Genomic DNA, 19,073 nt, shown 5'->3' with positions numbered 1-19,073 from the left:
ATTTGTATTTTATTCTGTTTTCTATTTACACTGTCTTGTCTTATCTGTCTCAAAACCAAAAACTTTAATGAAAATACTGAGAATAAGAGACAGGGCACTAATGCATTTGTGCTATTGGTAAGATATGATAGTCCTCATTAGATACCTTTGCCCCCAAATTCATGGCTTACAGAATGCACTTAGTCAGATTCTGGATTTTTATTACCTTCCCATATTTACACTTATGGGTGGCATCTACCTGCCTTTCTGTTTCTCAGTTTTTCCTGTATTCGTTCTGTATTCATCATTTTTTCTAGTAAAATGGGTATACTAATGACATGTTTGTATTGACCCAATAGCTAGAGATGATTGCCATGGAAAATCCTGCAGACTTGAAGAAGCAGTTGTACGTGGAATTTGAAGGAGAGCAAGGGGTAGACGAAGGAGGTGTTTCCAAAGAGTTTTTTCAACTGGTTGTGGAGGAAATTTTCAACCCTGATATTGGTATGCAATTTAATAACTCCCTCATCTCTATGAAGTTCATGCACACACAGTTTCTCCCCATATCTACTCCCTAATATAGGTACTCTCTTTCTGATGGTCCTCTGTATCCCTTGTTGAGCGAAAAGGGCATCTGATTCAGGTTGGGATCCTGCATCTGACAGAGCCGCCATCCCAAGGACAACTGGAATGACTGAAATACCTTAATTGCCACAAGTGAAAGTTACCACGTACACATTTAGATCACTAACAAATAATGCAATATTTTTAGTTTTACCCGCTTCTTAAAATTTGAATCTGAACCTTCTCTCGGCTTCCCCCTTGGCTTCAAGTTTTGCTTCTAGGGTTAGTAATCATATCTGAGGGGAAAAAAATGTGTCTTACCAAGTGTCCAAGGCAAACCTATATAAAGAGGTGGGTTTTTTTTCAAGTTTTCAAAATCTGGCAATATAAAAAAAGATTAACTTTGTTCTCAAGTAGTGATGCTGATTTAAATTTTTGTGGAAAGTTTAGAAATACAGTCAAATGCAAATCAATTAAAAAGAAAAGTTAGCAGTAGTTTCTGGTATTACACCTACTCCTGGGTTCCCCTACCGGTTTTTGTGGTTTAACAATCACATTTTCCTGGTGTGTGGTTTTTTTAAAATGTTTTTTCTGTCCTGTTCTCCCTTCACTCTCCACTGCCGTGGAAAGAGCCGCTCAGATAAGAGAACTGACTATAGGGGATACAGTGAAACCAACAATACACGGTTCTATGCCAAAAAAATAAAATGAACTTGAAAAAAGTCTGTCTAGTTTCTTAAAATTGTAACTTTTTTAAAAAATTCAGACTGGTGTGATTTATCAAGTTGACATTCCCCTTTAAAATTGAATATAACTGAAGGACATTGTTATGTAGGGATGAGGAGGAGGAAGAAATGTTAAAGGAATTCTTGGGTCCAGTTTGTCCCCAAATTTAGTCTTTTTGAGAAAAGCTTTTACAAAACTTAAAAGATCACTAGGGACTTTCTCAAAAGCTTCTAAAAATTGTAATCAAAACAGTTTGTGCTGTAACGGGAATATTTGGGTAATCAATCACTGCATCATTGTGCTACACTGTAAGAACTTGAAAGTGAAATTGAATAGAAACAAACGTGAAATTGGCTAGTCTCATTTCATTGTTAAAGGTCAGAATAATGAAATGTGTAGACAACATAAATAGAAAATAGAAGTTTTTTAAGTGTTTTTCAGTTTCACTCTTATAGTGCATAATGTAGGAGAGGAATTAAAATGATGTCTCCTTAACATACCAATTACAATTTGAACTGTTCGTATGTAACCACCTTTTTACACCTCTTGTGCACAAAGTTTTTAAATTAAAACATTTCAGGAAGTCTTTCCGTATCTGATGCATTTCAGTGGACTTATTTCATGCCCTTTATGACCTATTTGGTGAAGATAGATCTGAGTGTTAAAAATCTTCCTCTGAAAGGATGTCTTGTTTCATTAAATTCACACTTTTGAAAAGTAAATAATTTGTTCTGAAATCCAACCTCCCCCCCATCCCATTTTAAATGGAAAAAAAGCCCCTGCCTTTTAGTTAGGCAGTTTTCTACACAATCAGCATTGAGGGGGTCAGCAACTAAACTGCCTGAAAACAAGCTTCCAGTGCCAGCAACAACCCTAAAGGAACTTCGAAAGAGATATCTCTAAGTTGTTACTAGCCAAGTCAGAAGAGCAGAGAGCACACTGCTGTTGGGGAGCATTTGGGTTTGGCAGGCATCAGAGCTGGCAGTGAGATACCTAACTCTTGCCATTTTGTAGAGGTGTCATCCTGGCCCGCCCGCCTCTAAGTGAAATGTATTTTCAATTAATTTGTCATATTCCGTGTTGTACATACAATAAAACTATAGCAACCAAAAGGATCACATTCATATTGCATCAAATATACATTAGACTGAAGATTTTCTCCGGTTTATCCCTTTTAGTGAAATCAATGCAAGAAATGTGTACGTTATTGGTTTTTATTTATCAAACATTTTAGAGAGATTTTCAAAGGCACAATGGGGAGTAACGGGGAAGTTAATGGGAATTAAGTGCGTTGTGCCTTTTAAAACCTTTAATATGGTAACAAAAATATGGTACACTTATGTGTAACTCTGATACCTAGAAATTTTTGAGTTGGAATATTCTTTAATTTGATAGGAGCAATCAAAGTACATTTATTAAACTTCGAAGTCTTTATAGAATTTTGTAGTTTAATAAAGCACAAATTTCTGAAAGCTAGCAAAATCTGTTACTCTTTTAAAAAAATAATAATATTCAGCGCTATACCCGTTTTGTGCACTCTCCACATAAAGTAGATATATACACACCTATATATACCTATATATATATGAGAAAGTGTCACAGTTAATATAGCAAACTTCTGGTACCTTCCTAGTTTGTCCAGGACTCCAGGCAGCAGTTTTCTCTCGAACTCTGTGTGTTTTTTTGGCCTTGTGCATGTGACTCTGGATACTTTAAACCTTGCCTACTGTGGTTTATACATCTTAACCGCTGATGTATACCAGGCTTCAGATATCTGCAGCCATAGGAACTTAATCATTGCAGATCATAAAAGATTAAAATGGATGAAATTATCCAAACATCTCTTGCATAGGAAAAGTATATTATGAAGGTAGTACAGGAATTGTATAGGTCTTTGATTTGAATGGGAAACGTGATGATACGTCCTTGTACTTTTGCAGTGCCTTCCACTGAAGAAACCCATCACACTTTACAAACACCAGTTAGTTTAGCTTTAGCTTTGGGGCTCTCTGAGAGGTAGGTAGTATCTTTAATTTGTATATGATGAAACTGTTGCAGAGAGACAGAAAATTATTTGATCAAGGTCCCAAAGGGAATCTGCCTTAGCACTGGTAATGGAACTCAGGTCTTGGATCTTCTTTAGTGAATGAGACAGGATGAGACTCATTCACTCTCCAAGCTGTGCACTGACAGCTTGACTACAATGGGATTTGAATCAGGCTCTGAATTAGGAGGGGGGGGTCCTGTGGGAAAATATATACCTATGCTCAACCTGACAGAATTAAGGTTTGTTGCATGGTCTACCTTAATTTTGTAATTTCCTAATTCAGCTATTTTACTTTGTAACCTTACCATTCTTACTGTAGTTTTAGATATGGAATAAACATAAAATTTAGATAAATAGATTAGAAATGCACATTTATCCTCTGAGCATGGACATATAGTAGTGCTTGAGATTTGAAATTGTATTCAACAGCATAGATGAGAGTTGGTAAGTATTTCCGTTATTTCCCTTTATTCAGAAATTTATACTGGATTTCTTTAGACTTGTTTCTGTGCTGAGTTTTCATTAGATTTAGACTAGACATGACTTGTTGGTGTTCAGAATACATATATATATATATATATAATGAGAAATGGTATGGCTTGATGAGATAAAAAATGTTTGCTTTCATAATGCAATTCTGTATATGTCCTTCAACAGGAAATACAACTAAATAATTTCAGATTCTTCTACTTGCTGTTGTTTTACATTTTTTTCCACAGGTAACATGCATTATAGCATCACAGTTAGGTCACTATATGTGTAAGGTGTCGCTTCTGTGAATTTGAAGAACATCTGGATGTGTTTCAATGGGAGTGTAAGAAAAATCTCAAAAATATAATTTAGGGTGTTTGAAATCTTTGTACTCCAATAGGTGTCATAAAAATAAGCAAGTATTTATTAGGAAATTAGTATAGATGAGTTCTGTTACCTATTGCATATTAAATCTGTTTAAAAGTTAATTTAAAACAGCTGTGTAAAATTGAAATCATGCGGAAAGTGAAGGATGAGTAAAAATTATTATGCTTGTTATCAAAAATCATTATGGTAAAGGGGAAGCGAATAAGTAAATTTTTGTGCTGGGGTCTAGGTTAATTATGACAAGACTGTTTTTAAAAGATATTGTAGTCTTCATCCTTTATGGTGGCTCTCATTGCTTGCCTTGTTTTGTTACAATCTTAATGTGTTTTCTGACTTAACTTTTACTTTTTGCATTATCTGTGATATCTTATGAATATGGATTTGGATAAACTAGAGTTCTAAATTATTCTCCCATCAGAACAGCAAACACTGCAAGAGTTGCTCATTATTCTATGTTTTTAACTTTTCATTCAATTTACAGAAAGTACATGCCACCATTTTTGCTGCAGTGGTAGTCTGGAAGACCATTTGGAAACTTCACTGAATTCAAAAAGCAGAATGTAGCTTCCCACTTTACTTAGTAATGTGTCTCATAGGGAACATATACTTGTGTTCCAAAAACTGCTTGGGGTTTCCAGTCCATTGCCTTGCTGTCTAAGGGCTTGTCTACGCTTGAACGTTAATTTGGATTGAGGAGAGTCCACATATGGAGTTATTCCTGAATAGCTGTTCTGGAGTAATTCCACATATAGACAGTCCCTTAAAGACTGCTTCTCTCTCTATGCACCATTCCACTAGTTGAGATCTACTAAGATACTTTTCAACCCTAAATTCCTGCAGGCAGGCCAACCTTTTTGAATGGGCCTCAACCCTGGATTTGGAATTCACTTACCCTGTTGGTCCAAGTGAGCTAGAATTTGTTGGCCTTCAGCTTTTGTCAGCGGGGGGTTGCTTGAGTGGGATACCTTATTTTGTGATTTGGGGAATGTAATGGGGTGCGCTAGGCCCAGAGGCTCGTGCTGGAGGCCTCAGGGTCCTACCATACCCCATCCCAGAGAGCAGCAGAAGAGAAGTCCTCCAAGCGGCCAATCAGGGCCCAGCAGATTCGCATAAAAGGAACTGCAGGGCCAGAGTCAGTCAGTTGCTGCCTGGAACTGGAGAAGTGAGAACTGTGTTCCTGGCTGGATGACTGAAGGAGCAGCAGAACCACAGACAGATCAGTTGCTGGCAGGGACTGAGGGGGAGCAAGAAGGAGTTCCTGGTTGGCTGCTGGGACTGAATAAGGACTGAGCCCAGTGAGGGCTGCAGGAAGACAGTTACTCCAGGGAGCAAACCCTGGGGTATGGCCCCATACCAGAGCTGGGACTATTTAAGGACTAAGCCCGTGGAGGGCTACAGAGATATCAACAGAGGGGTACTGGGATAGGCACCTGTTGGACTGCATACCCTGGAAGGGGTCTGTTCTGTTTGACATACAGACTGTGAGAGAGAGTCAGCCGGGGGGGCTAAATTGTTGAAAACCTTCCTGAGAAACCACTGACAAGGGTCAACACAAATTGAGAGTCTGCAGGCACACATACTCAACCAGGAGGCACTCATGAGAGGTGGGTGCCATCCCATTGCAGGGAGACTTTGGGAGATTGGTTATAAATGTGTCGCTTTATAACTGACGTACGTGTTTCTATAGGCTGTGAGCATCACATTTTATAAAACTGGAAAAATTAATTCATGCTATGAATATGTAATGTTTTTGGTAAATTATACAGTACTAAAATTAAAATGTAATTTTCCATGTATATCTGGTGCAGATGATTTAGAAGGTGGATTTTTAAACTTCATGTTTACTCTACATTTTTGTTGTTTTTCTAAACATAAAAGTAATCATTTAAATTCATTTCTTATAGGTATGTTCACATATGATGAGTCTACAAAACTATTTTGGTTTAACCCATCCTCTTTTGAAACTGAGGGTCAGTTTACACTGATTGGCATAGTACTGGGTCTGGCTATTTACAATAACTGTATACTGGATGTACATTTTCCCATGGTTGTCTACAGGAAGCTAATGGGCAAAAAAGGAACTTTCCGTGATCTGGCAGATTCTCACCCTGTAAGTTCATTGTGTTCCTTGAATTTATTACTCCAGGTTGTGGAAAATATATATTCATTTAATTAAGATTTGATTTCAACACAAGCTTACTGTCAGAATAGGTGAAAGTGAAATGCCCTGTCAGGTTAGTGGAAACGTTCTATGGTTATTTGTTAAAATGTGTGGATTGGTACATGATGCTACCAGTACATCTAATTTGGAGGAGTATGCATTGGCTAGCAATAGGATAGCTAATAGGTCTGGAGGTCAAATGACGTGGGTTCTGTTTCTGCCTCGCTGCATGAATGTGAGCAAGTCACTTAACCTTCTATGCCACAACAAACAAGTCTGCAAAATGAGAATATTATTTACCAATCTTTTGTAAAACACTTTTAAAAAATTCTGCTACGCTGTGGTGACTGAGTTTTTTAAAGTGAAAGGCAGTTGTGGCAGATGGAGATTATTCACAAATTCTTTAAGCAGTTGTGAGTTTTCTCACATGCTTTTTATTGTCTCACCTTAAAAACAATAGTGATGAAGGTGGGAGGGAAGGTTCTTTTGCTGATGGCTGTAAAATAGCAATAAGCCACAATAACTATTTGTGAGTAAACAGTTAACGCACATCTCACATATTTTGGTCCTGTGCCTTCAACCATCCAAAGAACACCAATAGCTTTCTAACAAGCAACCTAGTGTGCTTTAGTGCTGTTAGAATGATTTATTTAAATTAATTTGGGGGTAATTTTTCCATTTTTATTTGTAAGAGCTATGCAGTAAATCCTTCCACTATCGCAAATGTTTCAAAGAAAGAAAAGAGAAAATGAATAGGATAAAGGTGGTTATAAATGCCTTTTATTTAACTATATTAGAAAAAATAGCTTAATTTTTTATAGGTTCCCTTGTCTGTTTAATTTGCTTCTCCTTCCAACAGTATGCCAAGTCAGGCCACTCTTTCAGCTGTAGTTTGAGGGCTTATAGCTACTTTAAACTCATTTTTTTATTGTAATAAGTAAATTGAGCTATTTCAGATTCCCAGTTTAGTTTTATTTTTAATAACAAATGAATTCAGAATTGTCAAGAGGCTTCAAAATGTGGGGCGACCAGTCTCATTTTTGTGGGAAGAGAACGGGTGGATTTAAAAGTTCAGTTTACCTGTTACCTCCATTCCTTTTCCACAGTTGCCTTACTCTGCCATCCCTACTTTAATATCACCCTTCGTAAACTCCATTAGACAGACCAAGATATTTAAATGCTGATTAAGAGTCTTAAAACTGTATAAAATTCAAAGTAGTCAGGCCACCTTAGATATTGTTGAGTACCACAGCCAGAATTCAGAGGGCAAGAGAGCCAGATCTTGTTTAAAAGGCAGTGTTCCTAAATCAGTGTTTACTAACATGGTACATTTGAAAGTGTTTGTGGAGCATAGGAGGAAGACAACTGATGAGAGGATGAGGATTGCAGCTAAAACTTACAATAAGTTTATGGGGAAAGTTCACTATACTTTCTCCAATTAAAGAGCACTCACTTTCTCTGACCTTCAGTTTGCATCCTTGAGAGGCTCATACCTCTGTCCCCTAGTGGGAGTCCTTGAACAGCCACTGCCTGCACATCCCCTGCTGCTGCTGCTGCTGGGAGGTGTTCCTAGGCGGTTCCTCAGAGGTGCAGGGCTTATTACTGCTTTAGTGCAGGGACTCGGAGGGCTCCCTAAACCCCTTCAAACAACTTAAATTCATTTTTTAATATTCCACTTATACTGTGCAATTTCTGACCCTAACTTGTGCTTATTTTTCAAAGTGAGGGTGAAGTATTTAGCAACATGTCAACTTCCTCCTCTTCACATTATGTGCACAAACGTTTTCCTGGCACTTCTAGTGATTATGTCCCAATCGTGAACAATTGGGATTTGGTACAAAGTTGTGACCTCACCCAAAAGATATAGCTGACCAATCCAAGCATGTTTTTTGACAATCCGTATCTAAAGCTGTATTCTCATTATCATTGGTGATAGAGTTGTAAAATAAAAGTCCCACTATATATCATCAAATGTTTTTATTTTATTAGGTTCTTTATCAGAGTTTAAGAGACTTGTTACAGTATGAGGGAAGTGTGGAAGATGATATGATGATAACTTTCCAAATATCTCATACGGATCTCTTCGGCAATCCAATGATGCATGATTTAAAGGAAAATGGAGATAAAATCCCTATTACAAATGAAAACAGAAAGGTAACTCTCATGGCACTCTAATGGTGGAATGATCTTTGTTATTACTATGTATCTCAGAATTTCAGTCAATATTCTGTAGGCATGTAACTAAAACATTAATTTCAGCTAGAGAGAAAGAAATAGTTAAATTTAAAATTCTAATAGTCCAATTGGGTTAAGAAGCAGAAGAAAACACTTCTGTAAAATTCTCTTGCATGTATGACTTTGAGAACACCAGTTGTATTATACGTTTTCTGTAACACACGTTTATGTATAACAAGTCAGAAATTTTTAAGACTCCTTTTTAATGTTTGCTGTTTACAAGCAACTATTAACCTAGATATCTATTTGGGATTCTGTTGTGTATATTCAGATTGCTGAGTAAACTGTCAATAAAACTAATAAATTGAAATGTGCATACCAGACTTCACACTGTGTATCTCCCCAAACACATTTTGGGCTCAGCATCTGAGCATCATCTTCTAAGAAAATGTGCCAGACCAAAAGAGACATCTACTGTCTCCTTTAGTTGTAATTTGTTGCTGAATGGTCTTAGATTTCATACAGATTTAGACTACACAAAATTTTGATACACGTAGAAGTAAGCTTTTGTCTTAGATTTTGAATCCTACCATTGTTTGTGATTACTTAAACTTTATTTACTGCTTGCGGTGTCCTACCAGAATCCTCCAGATTGGTGGATGTGTGCGTAGGAGAAAGAGAATTTTTCCTTGCTCGTAAACTTGGTTTCTCAAATGAAGTTGTCCACCAACTGGGAGGAATCCACCTGGACTGTTTTGTGTGTGCATGTGGATAATTTCTGTTGAAAAATTTCAGTACATGTGACGTTAACACAATTGTCCAGTCATAGCTCAGCTGCCTCGGAGATTGATTGTAGGTGGGCCAAGTCCAGCAGTGCACTCTGGCTTGGTTCCAGTTATGAGAAAACAAATTATACAATGCCATGAAATACTTGCTTTCCCTATTTAAAACATTAGACAAAATGTCTTGTTGCGTGTATCTTGTTTTTTGAAGGGTAGGATTTGGCTTTTAACTATTAAGTAAGTTTTGGGGTTTTCTTCTTACAGGAATTTGTCAATCTGTACGCGGACTACATTCTCAACAAATCAGTAGAAAAGCAGTTCAAAGCCTTTCGGAGAGGATTCCATATGGTGACCAATGAGTCTCCACTGAAATATTTATTTAGACCAGAGGAAATTGAATTACTTATTTGTGGAAGTAGGGTAAGAAATCTGGAATGTGCAACAAAACAAATTGCTGGTTTTCTTATCCCAAAGATACAATTATGGGTGGTGATAAAATGTCTTACATTTACAGAATCTAGACTTTCAAGCACTAGAAGAAACTACAGAATATGATGGTGGCTATAGCAGAGACTCTCTTATTATTAGGTAAGTTCTTTAACTTTTCAAGGGATATGCAAGTAAACTGTATTTTACTAAATTCATGATGAAGAGGCAGCATCTGTAATGTGATGTTCATGTTTTTGAAGTACACACTGGAGTCCAACAAGAGCCAAGTATCATTTATTATTATTACTGAATTATGAGTATTTAATAAAGTCAGCAAATGATAAGCTGTTTAACATGCTATTATAGAATAAACTCTTTAAACAAAGGAAAAGTTATCAAAAGCTATTGAAGAAACTGAAGAGTAAAAAATGATGATTATTTTGCTCTTGATCTTTTTTACTCGTGTGCTTTCTTGTTGAGAGATGGAAGGGACTCATTAGATAATCCCCAACTGGACAGGATTATTTCTAACACTATGCTACCTATTATTTGCCTAGTTTAGTAAAAAAATGTGTCTCCGAAACATTTAGGGCCTTTTCATCTCCGACCTGGATTATTCCCACATACGGGAAAGGAAATTCCACATCTTGTTGCTTGCAGAATTTCCAATTAGTTCTTCTCTTAGTGTGAGAGAATCTGTAGGAGCCATGCTGATAAAGTTCCCCTTTAATTCACTAGTCAACCCTTCAGGGGAGAAGTTCCGTAGTACACAGCAGGGGTGGCAGGTAGATTAATATTCAGAGTCCTTTGGGGTTGCTCTTACGGGATTTATGCCACAGTTTGCTCAACCATATCCTTCTCGCTCACAGAGCCCATGTTGCACAGAAGGGCTTGTCGGGTCAAAAGTGGAATAATGCTGTAGAGAACTTTCCCATCTTCCTCTGGGAGAGGATGGTATAGTTCTTGTAATCTTCGGCTGTCTGCTTTCCCCTCCGGCCCATGGTTGTCTTTCTCTTCTAATCCCTCTCCAGTCTGTCTACATCATTCTAGTATTGAGGTTCCCAAATGTGAATGAAATATTGTGTGTGTAGTCTCTCTTATAAGTCTAGAATATATTCAGATGATCTTCAAGACCATGAAATAAGAGATGGTGATGTTTTTTCCTCAATGATGAATTATCCTAATAAGATTTTGTGATGTGTGGAAGTGTCATAATTTGTTCTGGGCCATTAGTGAGTTCGTTCATTATCACATATAATCCAAACAAAAGGCCTCCAAACCATGTTATTTGTCAAGAATGAGGATGTGCAAAATAGTGTGTTTACCATAGTAACGATTATAGAAAAATGTAGGGGCTCCAAAAACTGCTCAGATTATTTTACATATAATCAGGCTGACACATTTTTGATGAATTATTGTTTTTATTCCTCTAATTTTGTGGAAGCCACCTTTTTATTTTCACCTCAGTTTTGATCTTAACACACAGCTGGTAACTGACACGTGACTTGAACTGTTTAGTCAGACAAATATTGATATGTTTGGTAATACGATAGGAAGAAGAGAGAAACAAGATTATCAGAAAATAGACAGTGCTTTGCAATAAGGATAGTTGGAAAATATAGAAAATACAAACAGTATTGAAAAGAAATGGACAGCATCTGCAAATTATTTGCTAATTTTAGAATAGTCTGAAACAGTTTTAAAAAGTCAACAGGTTAACCTTCAAGGATTTTGAAATACTTCAAATGTAGCTTCAAAACTTCCGCAGTTAGCAAATGTTTGAATGCAATCTTGTTCAACTCCTATATTCTCAGTTTGTATGCTGATTATTGTATCTGTGATTATTGTATCTGTGTTAGATGATCAAATATGGTGTCATATATGATAATGTGTCAGTTAACAGCTCCAAATTGCATAATTCTGGCAGTTGTGTAAGTTACATACAAGTAGGGGGAGGTCTTGTTTGTATCAAATATTCTTAACAATATTTTTCTCTTGCTTTCTCAACTTTGTTTTTAATTTCCTCTCAATAGGGAATTCTGGGAAATAGTCCATTCATTTACAGATGAGCAGAAAAGACTATTTTTGCAGTTTACAACAGGCACGGACAGAGCACCTGTGGGAGGACTTGGAAAATTAAAGATGATTATAGCCAAAAATGGCCCAGACACAGAGAGGTAAAATATTGACCTTTTATTTGGTAAAAATTTTATTTTGACTTCCTAAAAATTAAGACAAATTCTGCAAAGTGAAAATACCAGCAGCCAAATCTTTACGTTAAAGTTAAGTATCTCTTAAATTAGCATTTTAATAATATTTTATCGTGCTTTGACCTCAAGGTTATGTGAAAACAACAGGTATAAATTTTAAAGCAAAACTGGAGTATTGTTTTTGCATATGTAAGCAGATGAAATAGCATGGTATTTCGCAAAGATGATGATACTTATATGCGTGCGTTGTGCATTCCGATGGCTGAATTCTTCCTTTTCTGTTTTTCCTCAGATTACCGACATCTCACACATGCTTTAATGTCCTTTTGCTTCCGGAATACTCAAGCAAAGAAAAGCTTAAAGAGAGATTGTTGAAGGCCATCACATATGCCAAAGGATTTGGCATGCTGTAATAAATAAATCAATCTAACAAAAGGGATTAAAATTGGTGGTGGTGATGTCCCTGTCCAAAAAAGGCCATAAGATAGTGAGCTACAGTAGTCACCTGTGTTTGTGCCTCCCTTCTTTACTGGGGACACTGGGCTGGAACAGCAGATTTCAGCTGCTTATATGAACAAATTCTTTATTTTTTCTTTTAGCGTGAAAGTATTACCTATTCTTTCACTTGTATGTACAGAGAGGTTTTCCTGAATATTTATTTTAAGGGTTAAATCACTTTTGCTTGTGTTTATTACTGCTTGAAGTTGAGCCTTTTTGAGTATTTACAAGAAAACAAACTGTACTCTCCCAAGGAAAATATTGCCATCATTTGTAGACCCTGTAACCTTCAAGTATGTGCTATATTTTTGTCCCTGTATCTAATCAAATCAGGAACTGTACTTTTTTGAAGAGTTTGCTTTTGAAACTTGAAGTCTTGGAAAACAGTGTGATGCAATTACTGCTGTTCTAGCCCCCAAAGAGTTTCTGTTCAAAATCTTAATCAATAAAGATGGAAGGGAGAACTTGGAATGTTAAACTGCAGCCTTGAGAACTTTACTTTAGTCACAGCACAACAATTAAAACTCATTTCACTATGTGTTGTCTTCACATGTCTTGTAATATATTGTGTTTTAAATTAGCAAAACATATTTCTTAGTCTCTGAAAGGGTAGGAGTTTTAGTTACATTGTTTAAAAAAAAAAGTTTACTGGGGAAAGTGCATTTTCAGCCAAACAGCTTTAGAGTAGAGAATGAAGTTTGTTGAAAAAAGGATAGGAAGTTGCTATATTATAAACAAAAAGCATGTGGAAGTGCACTTAAAATGAAGTTTTATTATTAATTGCCTATTACGTTGACATTTTAAATAGACAATCCAAAGTCTTCCCTACATGTTATGTCATCATCCTTATTTAATGAACTGTTGTTCCTTTATCAAGGCACATGATCAGTGTTGCAACATAATCAAAAGGGATGGCTATTGTACCTTATATTTTTCATCTGACAATAGACAACATTGAAAATGATTAAAACAAACTTTTAAGGCTTACTTTATATTGTTTAGTCCCAACTGTTAAATATACTGTTGGAAAGGAAATACTAAGGTTACTTTCCTCTGCTACATAAAATATACAATAGGTTTTCAATTTAAATCTACAAATCATATCAGAAGTAAATCCTTTACCTTTCGTAGTCTGTATATGTAATGTTAACTTCTCCTGTTGCAATATAAAATAAAGGGATTATGCATTTTTAACTAAGACGACATAATTGGCATATCTCCTTTTACTACAAGCAACAGCTGATGTGCAGAGCTGAGCTTGTGCCTTGACAATTGCTATAACTGACTACTACAGATCAAATCCATTTGATGATTTGTGTGAAATTGGCATTCAAAGGCATAGTTTTGAAATCATTGGAGGGAGAAAAGATGTCTTTTCAGGATTATTTTAATAAATTCTTTCTAGTAATAGAAACAGACAACTGTTATGTAACTATAATGCTGAATAAAACAGTGACGTTTTTCACCATGGTTCAGTGAAAAAGAAGACAGTGATTTCCTTTCATAAATTAACATGGGGCATCATTAAACTATTTATTTTGAAACCTTTATTTAAAGTATATTGTATGCTGAGGATGAGACAAACCTTAAGCTCTTCAGAAATGACATAACGCAGTGTTGCCAACCCTAAGTATTCAAAAACCATGAGTGAGTCCGAAACCATCAAGATTGCCTTAAAAATTGAGATTTTTTTTTTTTAAATGAGACTTGAAAAAATGGATTCTTTTTATCTGGTTTTTGAGCCTTTAGGGTGCACTTAAAATAATTTTCAAGATTTTCTCCACCACCATGTGGGCTAGAAACTGTTGTTGGTTTAAATGAAAGCTGGGAGTCTCACCTAATATCTGCAGGAGCCAGAACTTTAAGAAAAAAAAAAAATCATCTATTGCAAATCTCTCACTACAATGCTGCCTTACTGAGTCATTCGGGCTCCTTGCCATCTTCCTGTGCTTTAGATGATGAGCATAGATGCTGCTTGTGATTGCCTTGAGGCACTTCGTAAGTATGAAAAGTTCTTGATACCACATGTTTATTCTAGAGCTGTTCAAACCATATCTCTCTAATGTGATTTGCCCAGGAAATGTTCTAAATGATATTTATGTCAAGTTTTCTCTGTGTAAGATTTGTGGTGACTTATTTTTATATAGCTCCAAAAGTGTGCTAGGCATTTCGCAGTCAGGTAAAAATACATGGTTCTTGCTTTGCTTCTGTTACATTCTAAATGGATGAGAGCTTTATACTACAGAAGAAAAAGTAACATTAAAATAATGTAATTGTACTAGCTTTCAAAAAGCATGAATTGCTTTTGTGGGGGCATTACCAGATACATATGAACTTTGTAGAATTACCAGACTTCTGATTTAAAGATGCCACCTACACTGGATCCTTAGGCCTGAGTTTTATCTCCTTAGCGCAGCACTGATAGAATTCTCTGGACATAAAGACTTCTTGAAGTCTTCTTGAAGACTTCTTGAAGAGTAGAAGTAGCGGTAGTAAGCCAGAAACCTTACTGGCAGCTGCCCGCTGTAAATACTGCCCTGAAACGTTCCACTCAGTTTCATTTACTGATCCTATCAAGAAAGCAGCATTTCCCTCAAAGAACTGACTTTTCTGTCTTCAGCTATTCAGGGTTCTAGGAACCCTGACTGAATATCCTTCACTATTACTTATCTCCCTGGTACAATCAAAGGCCTCCAAAACTGAGCTTGGCAACTTGAGTACACCTGTGCAGCACCTTAATGCCTGCTTCTAGGCATTTTGGCACACACCTTCCCCCACCCCCACCTCCCCCCCCCCCCCCCCAAGGTAAAGGTGTGGGTGGCATTCTGGAATTTATTTTTTTTTGCCAGCACCTTGCTGTTTTTACTAGGTTCACAGAGCTCTACCATTACTGTTGTCCTCGGCACACTGACCCCATAATATCTTAGGCACCTGAACACCTTACAGTGAGACACCTAGCCTGGTTCAATGCCTTGTTTAGTGCTCATCAATTATTTGGTTCAACATCCAGCACTTCCTTCAGTGCCCAGGTATCTATGGTCCATTTATTTCAGGCATGGCATTGAGGGAGGAAAGAAGGTTGCTCAGGTGCTTCAACCATTTGCTCAGTGGGCACGCAACATTTGGGAACATGGAGCTTGAAGGCGGTGCTGCTGACAGTGATGGGTGCCTGGAACTGCAGTACCACTGAGCCTCCCTGGCCCACCAGCCTGGGCTCCCTTTACACTGTACTGCTGTGACCAGCCTGCCAAGCCCTCTCCCAGGCTACAGCCTGCACTTTTACCATCACACGTATGGAGGGACACACCTCGCTGCAGTTATATGTGGAGGCTGTGATCAGCTCTGGATGGGAAGGCTTCAGCTAAGGCATTTCCCAGCTACTCAGGTACACTCATCCATCTGGGGTATAATATAAACCCAAAACTTACCTTTCACTGCATAGTGTAAGCTCATGAAATTCACCCCCCTTTCTCAGTGTGGAGTGGAAATATACAACAGCTTTCTGACATGAGTTATGATTTCCACACACTGGTTTTAGACAAAGTAAAAAGTTTATTAACTACAAAAAATTAAGTGATTATAGAGGGTAGCAAACAAATCAAAGCAGATTATCTAGCAAATGAACAAAACATGCTAAAGAGATTGGATATGAATAGCAAATTCTCACCCTAAATGATTATGCAAGCAGGCTTCAGACTCTTAAGGGGCAAGCTGTGCTGGCTTTCAGCTTAGAAACCCCAGTTCCCTTCACAGGCTAAAAATCACTTTAGCCTGTGTCCAGCACTTCCCCCTCCAGTTCATCTTTGTTCCTCAGGTGTTTCCAGGAGTCATCTTGGGCAGGGAGTCAGTGAAGAACCATGATGATGTCATTTCCATGCCCTATATAGCTTTTGCATGTGATAGGAACCCTTGGTCTCAAAGCTTGATTCCCACGCCAGTCAATGAAACAACACTGGTATTCCAAGATGGAGTCTAGCACCAGGTGACCTGGTCACATGTCCCTGTGGTGTTACAGCAGACATGAGTCAGAGCCTGTTTGTAGCATCCTCAGGAAGGCCCCCAGGTGGGAAATAAGCTGCATCTATGGGCTATTGTTCTTCCTAATGGTTCATTAATTTGAATGGGCCCTTCCCAGCCAGCCCTCTAGACTGAGAGTCTTTTGTCTAGTGGGTGTTCCCCATGTGTAAACAAATTTGTAACAGATACATAGTCAATATTCACAACTTCAGATACAAAAATGATACATGCATACAAACAGGATAATCATATTGTGACAAAGTTCCTCCTCTACCTGGGTGGGTCTTGCGCTTATTGGCGGATTTGCTCGCCTCGGAGATTTACAGCAGTCCTCAGTTTGGCCGTTTTTCTGAACCCACAGTCCAGGTCAACTCCTCTGGTGTCTGATCAGGAGTTGGGAGGTTTGGGGGGAACCAGGGCCCGCCCTCTACTCCGGGTTCCAGCCCAGGGCCCTGTGGAATGCAGCTGTCTAGAGTGCCGCCTGGAACAACTGTGTGACAGCTACAACTCCCTGGGCTACTTTCCCATGGCCTCCTCCCAACACCTTCTTTATTCTCATCATAGGACCTTCCTCCTGGTGTCTGATAATGCTTGTACACCTCAGTTCTCCAGCAGTACGCTTTCTCACTCTCAGCTTCTCACATGCACCCCACAAATTGAAGTGAGGTCCTTTTTAAACCCAGGTGCCCTGATTAGCCTGCCTGTCTTAATTGATTCTGCCAGCTTCTTGATTGGCTGCAGGTGTTCTAATCAGCCTGTCTGCCTTAATTGTTTCCAGAAAGTTCCTGATTGTTCTGGAACCTTCCCTGTTAGAGGATGGGACCGTCCCTAGCTTGCTTCTCAGCTATCTGCTTTCTTTTCTTTCCTAAAGCCCCCTGGCCTGGATTTTCTTACTTTTGGACCTTGCATAGTTTCCCCCCCGAACGGGCCAGATGCTTTTTTGTGTTTTTGTTTGTTTGTTTTGGTTTGATTTCTGCCGCTTCTTGCTGAGTGCTGGTCGGTTACCAGCTTGCAGCCAGCACCCGCCCCCCCCTCGCCTGCTCTCGGGCGCAGCTATTTGTTCCAGCTGAAACCCCCGGAGGAGGGGGGGAAGATTGCCGATTTTGCTATCTGGAGGGGGGAGTGTAAGCCCCCAGACCCAGCCGTTTCGCTGTTTGTTTGGACATTCCAGCCTTATCTTTATAACATTCTCAGCCTGCCGGAAGCCTTGGAACACAGCCAACACAGTTGGAGAAGAAATCATCCAGGAAACTACAAATCATCGTGAAGGGGGCCGTAAGACTGAGCAATTTTTTGAATTATACTCTCGTGGGGGGGAGTTTGACTGTGTTTTAATTGCGTTTGTGGCGGCACAGGGGGTGTGGCAACGAGCTGCCCCCCGATCCATCGGTGCCCCCAACTCCCCCACCATTACTACAACTGTCACGGCCCCCCGCCGTCCGTCCCTGCTGGCAACCTGCCATCTGCCTTCGGATCCAGCTGTTTGCTTTGAACTTTGCCTTTCGGACCGGACATAACAGCCGACCAAACGAGACTCTTTGGACAAACGTGTGTGGGTCTGCACCCCCCCCCCCCCCCGGACTGCTTATTCCACGGCTTGTCCCTATTATTGGATTCCGTTTTTTATTTTTCCCCCCCTCCCAGTCCAACCCATTTGGCATTTCCCCCCCCCCCCCCCGCCTGCAGCCCAGCAGGGAGGAGCAGTTAATCTGCTTCCCCCTCCCCCCCTCCTCCTTCCGGTGTCTCCCCGTCTCTCTCTGCTCACAATGGTGGGGAATGAGAGGGGCGAGGCCCCTTTAATAATATCAGCTGTTCCTCCCCCACCCGCCCCCCCCACCACAATTGTTAAAATACTCGCCACCGCCCCCACTGGGGCACCGGCAGCAGGAGGCACCGGAGTGATTATTGCTGCTGCTGCGCCCACCGCCCCCCCAGATTCTAGGAACCCCCCCCCCAGCTGGCCGCAAAGGCCAGGGCAGGAAGAAAGGAAAGGGTCCTGCTAAAACATCTAGGCCCTCCATGGCAGGGCGTGCCCCCACAGCCGTGGCCTCGTCATCGACCGTGGTGCCCCTCCCCGCAGTTCCCTCCACCAGCTCTGTGAATGTCCCTCCCTCGGCCCCCAGGACTTATGCCTGGGCGGTGGCAGGCTCTCCCCTGCCTGCTGCCTCGTCATCTCGCCCACCCACTGCCTCCGCTACCATCAGCAGCGGCCGGGGCCCTTTCCCCACCTTGACCAGGAAGCACGGTGTCTGTTGCCTCCTGGTGCCCGCCTCGCCCCACGTGGAGACATACGTGCAGGCGTTGGCGAAGGTGGTAGGACCCACGGCTATTGTGGCGGCCTCCAAGATGTATGGGAAGGTCATTTTTTTCTTGGCTTCGGAGGCTGCCGCCCAGGAGGCGGTGGAGAGGGGCCTGGCGGTGCGGGGGGTGTTCGTCCCCCTAGAGCCGCTGGAAGACCTGGGCGTTCGCCTCGTCCTCACCTCCGTTCCTCCCTTTTTACCCAATGTTGCCCTGTTACCCGCTCTCTCCGCCCTGGGGAAACTTGTCTCTGTCATCAGCCCTCTCCCGTTGGGCTGCAAGGACCCCACCCTCCGTCACGTCCTTTCATTCCGCCGGCAAGTGCAGCT

At 39.9% G+C, this 19,073-nt stretch overlaps 1 protein-coding gene across 7 annotated transcripts in view; it reads left to right on the top strand.

Moving 5' to 3' along the window:
* Positions 1–13,899, top strand: part of UBE3A (ubiquitin protein ligase E3A) — a 91,387-nt gene extending 77,488 nt beyond the window's left edge. For all 7 annotated transcript variants that reach the window (XM_037898692.2, XM_037898713.2, XM_037898683.2 and 4 more), the window contains 7 exons: positions 339–483; positions 6,079–6,284; positions 8,325–8,489; positions 9,557–9,712; positions 9,807–9,880; positions 11,755–11,898; positions 12,224–13,899. In XM_037898692.2, coding sequence (XP_037754620.1) covers positions 339–483; positions 6,079–6,284; positions 8,325–8,489; positions 9,557–9,712; positions 9,807–9,880; positions 11,755–11,898; positions 12,224–12,344 — 1,011 coding nt within the window. In that variant the 3' untranslated portion in view covers positions 12,345–13,899. The remainder of the gene's footprint in view (positions 1–338; positions 484–6,078; positions 6,285–8,324; positions 8,490–9,556; positions 9,713–9,806; positions 9,881–11,754; positions 11,899–12,223) is intronic.
* The last annotated feature ends 5,174 nt before the right edge of the window (positions 13,900–19,073 follow it).

Source organism: Chelonia mydas, chromosome 1 (assembly GCF_015237465.2).
Source record: "Chelonia mydas isolate rCheMyd1 chromosome 1, rCheMyd1.pri.v2, whole genome shotgun sequence".
NCBI lineage: Eukaryota > Metazoa > Chordata > Testudines > Cheloniidae > Chelonia > Chelonia mydas.
This window is presented reverse-complemented; position numbering and strand designations above follow the sequence as displayed.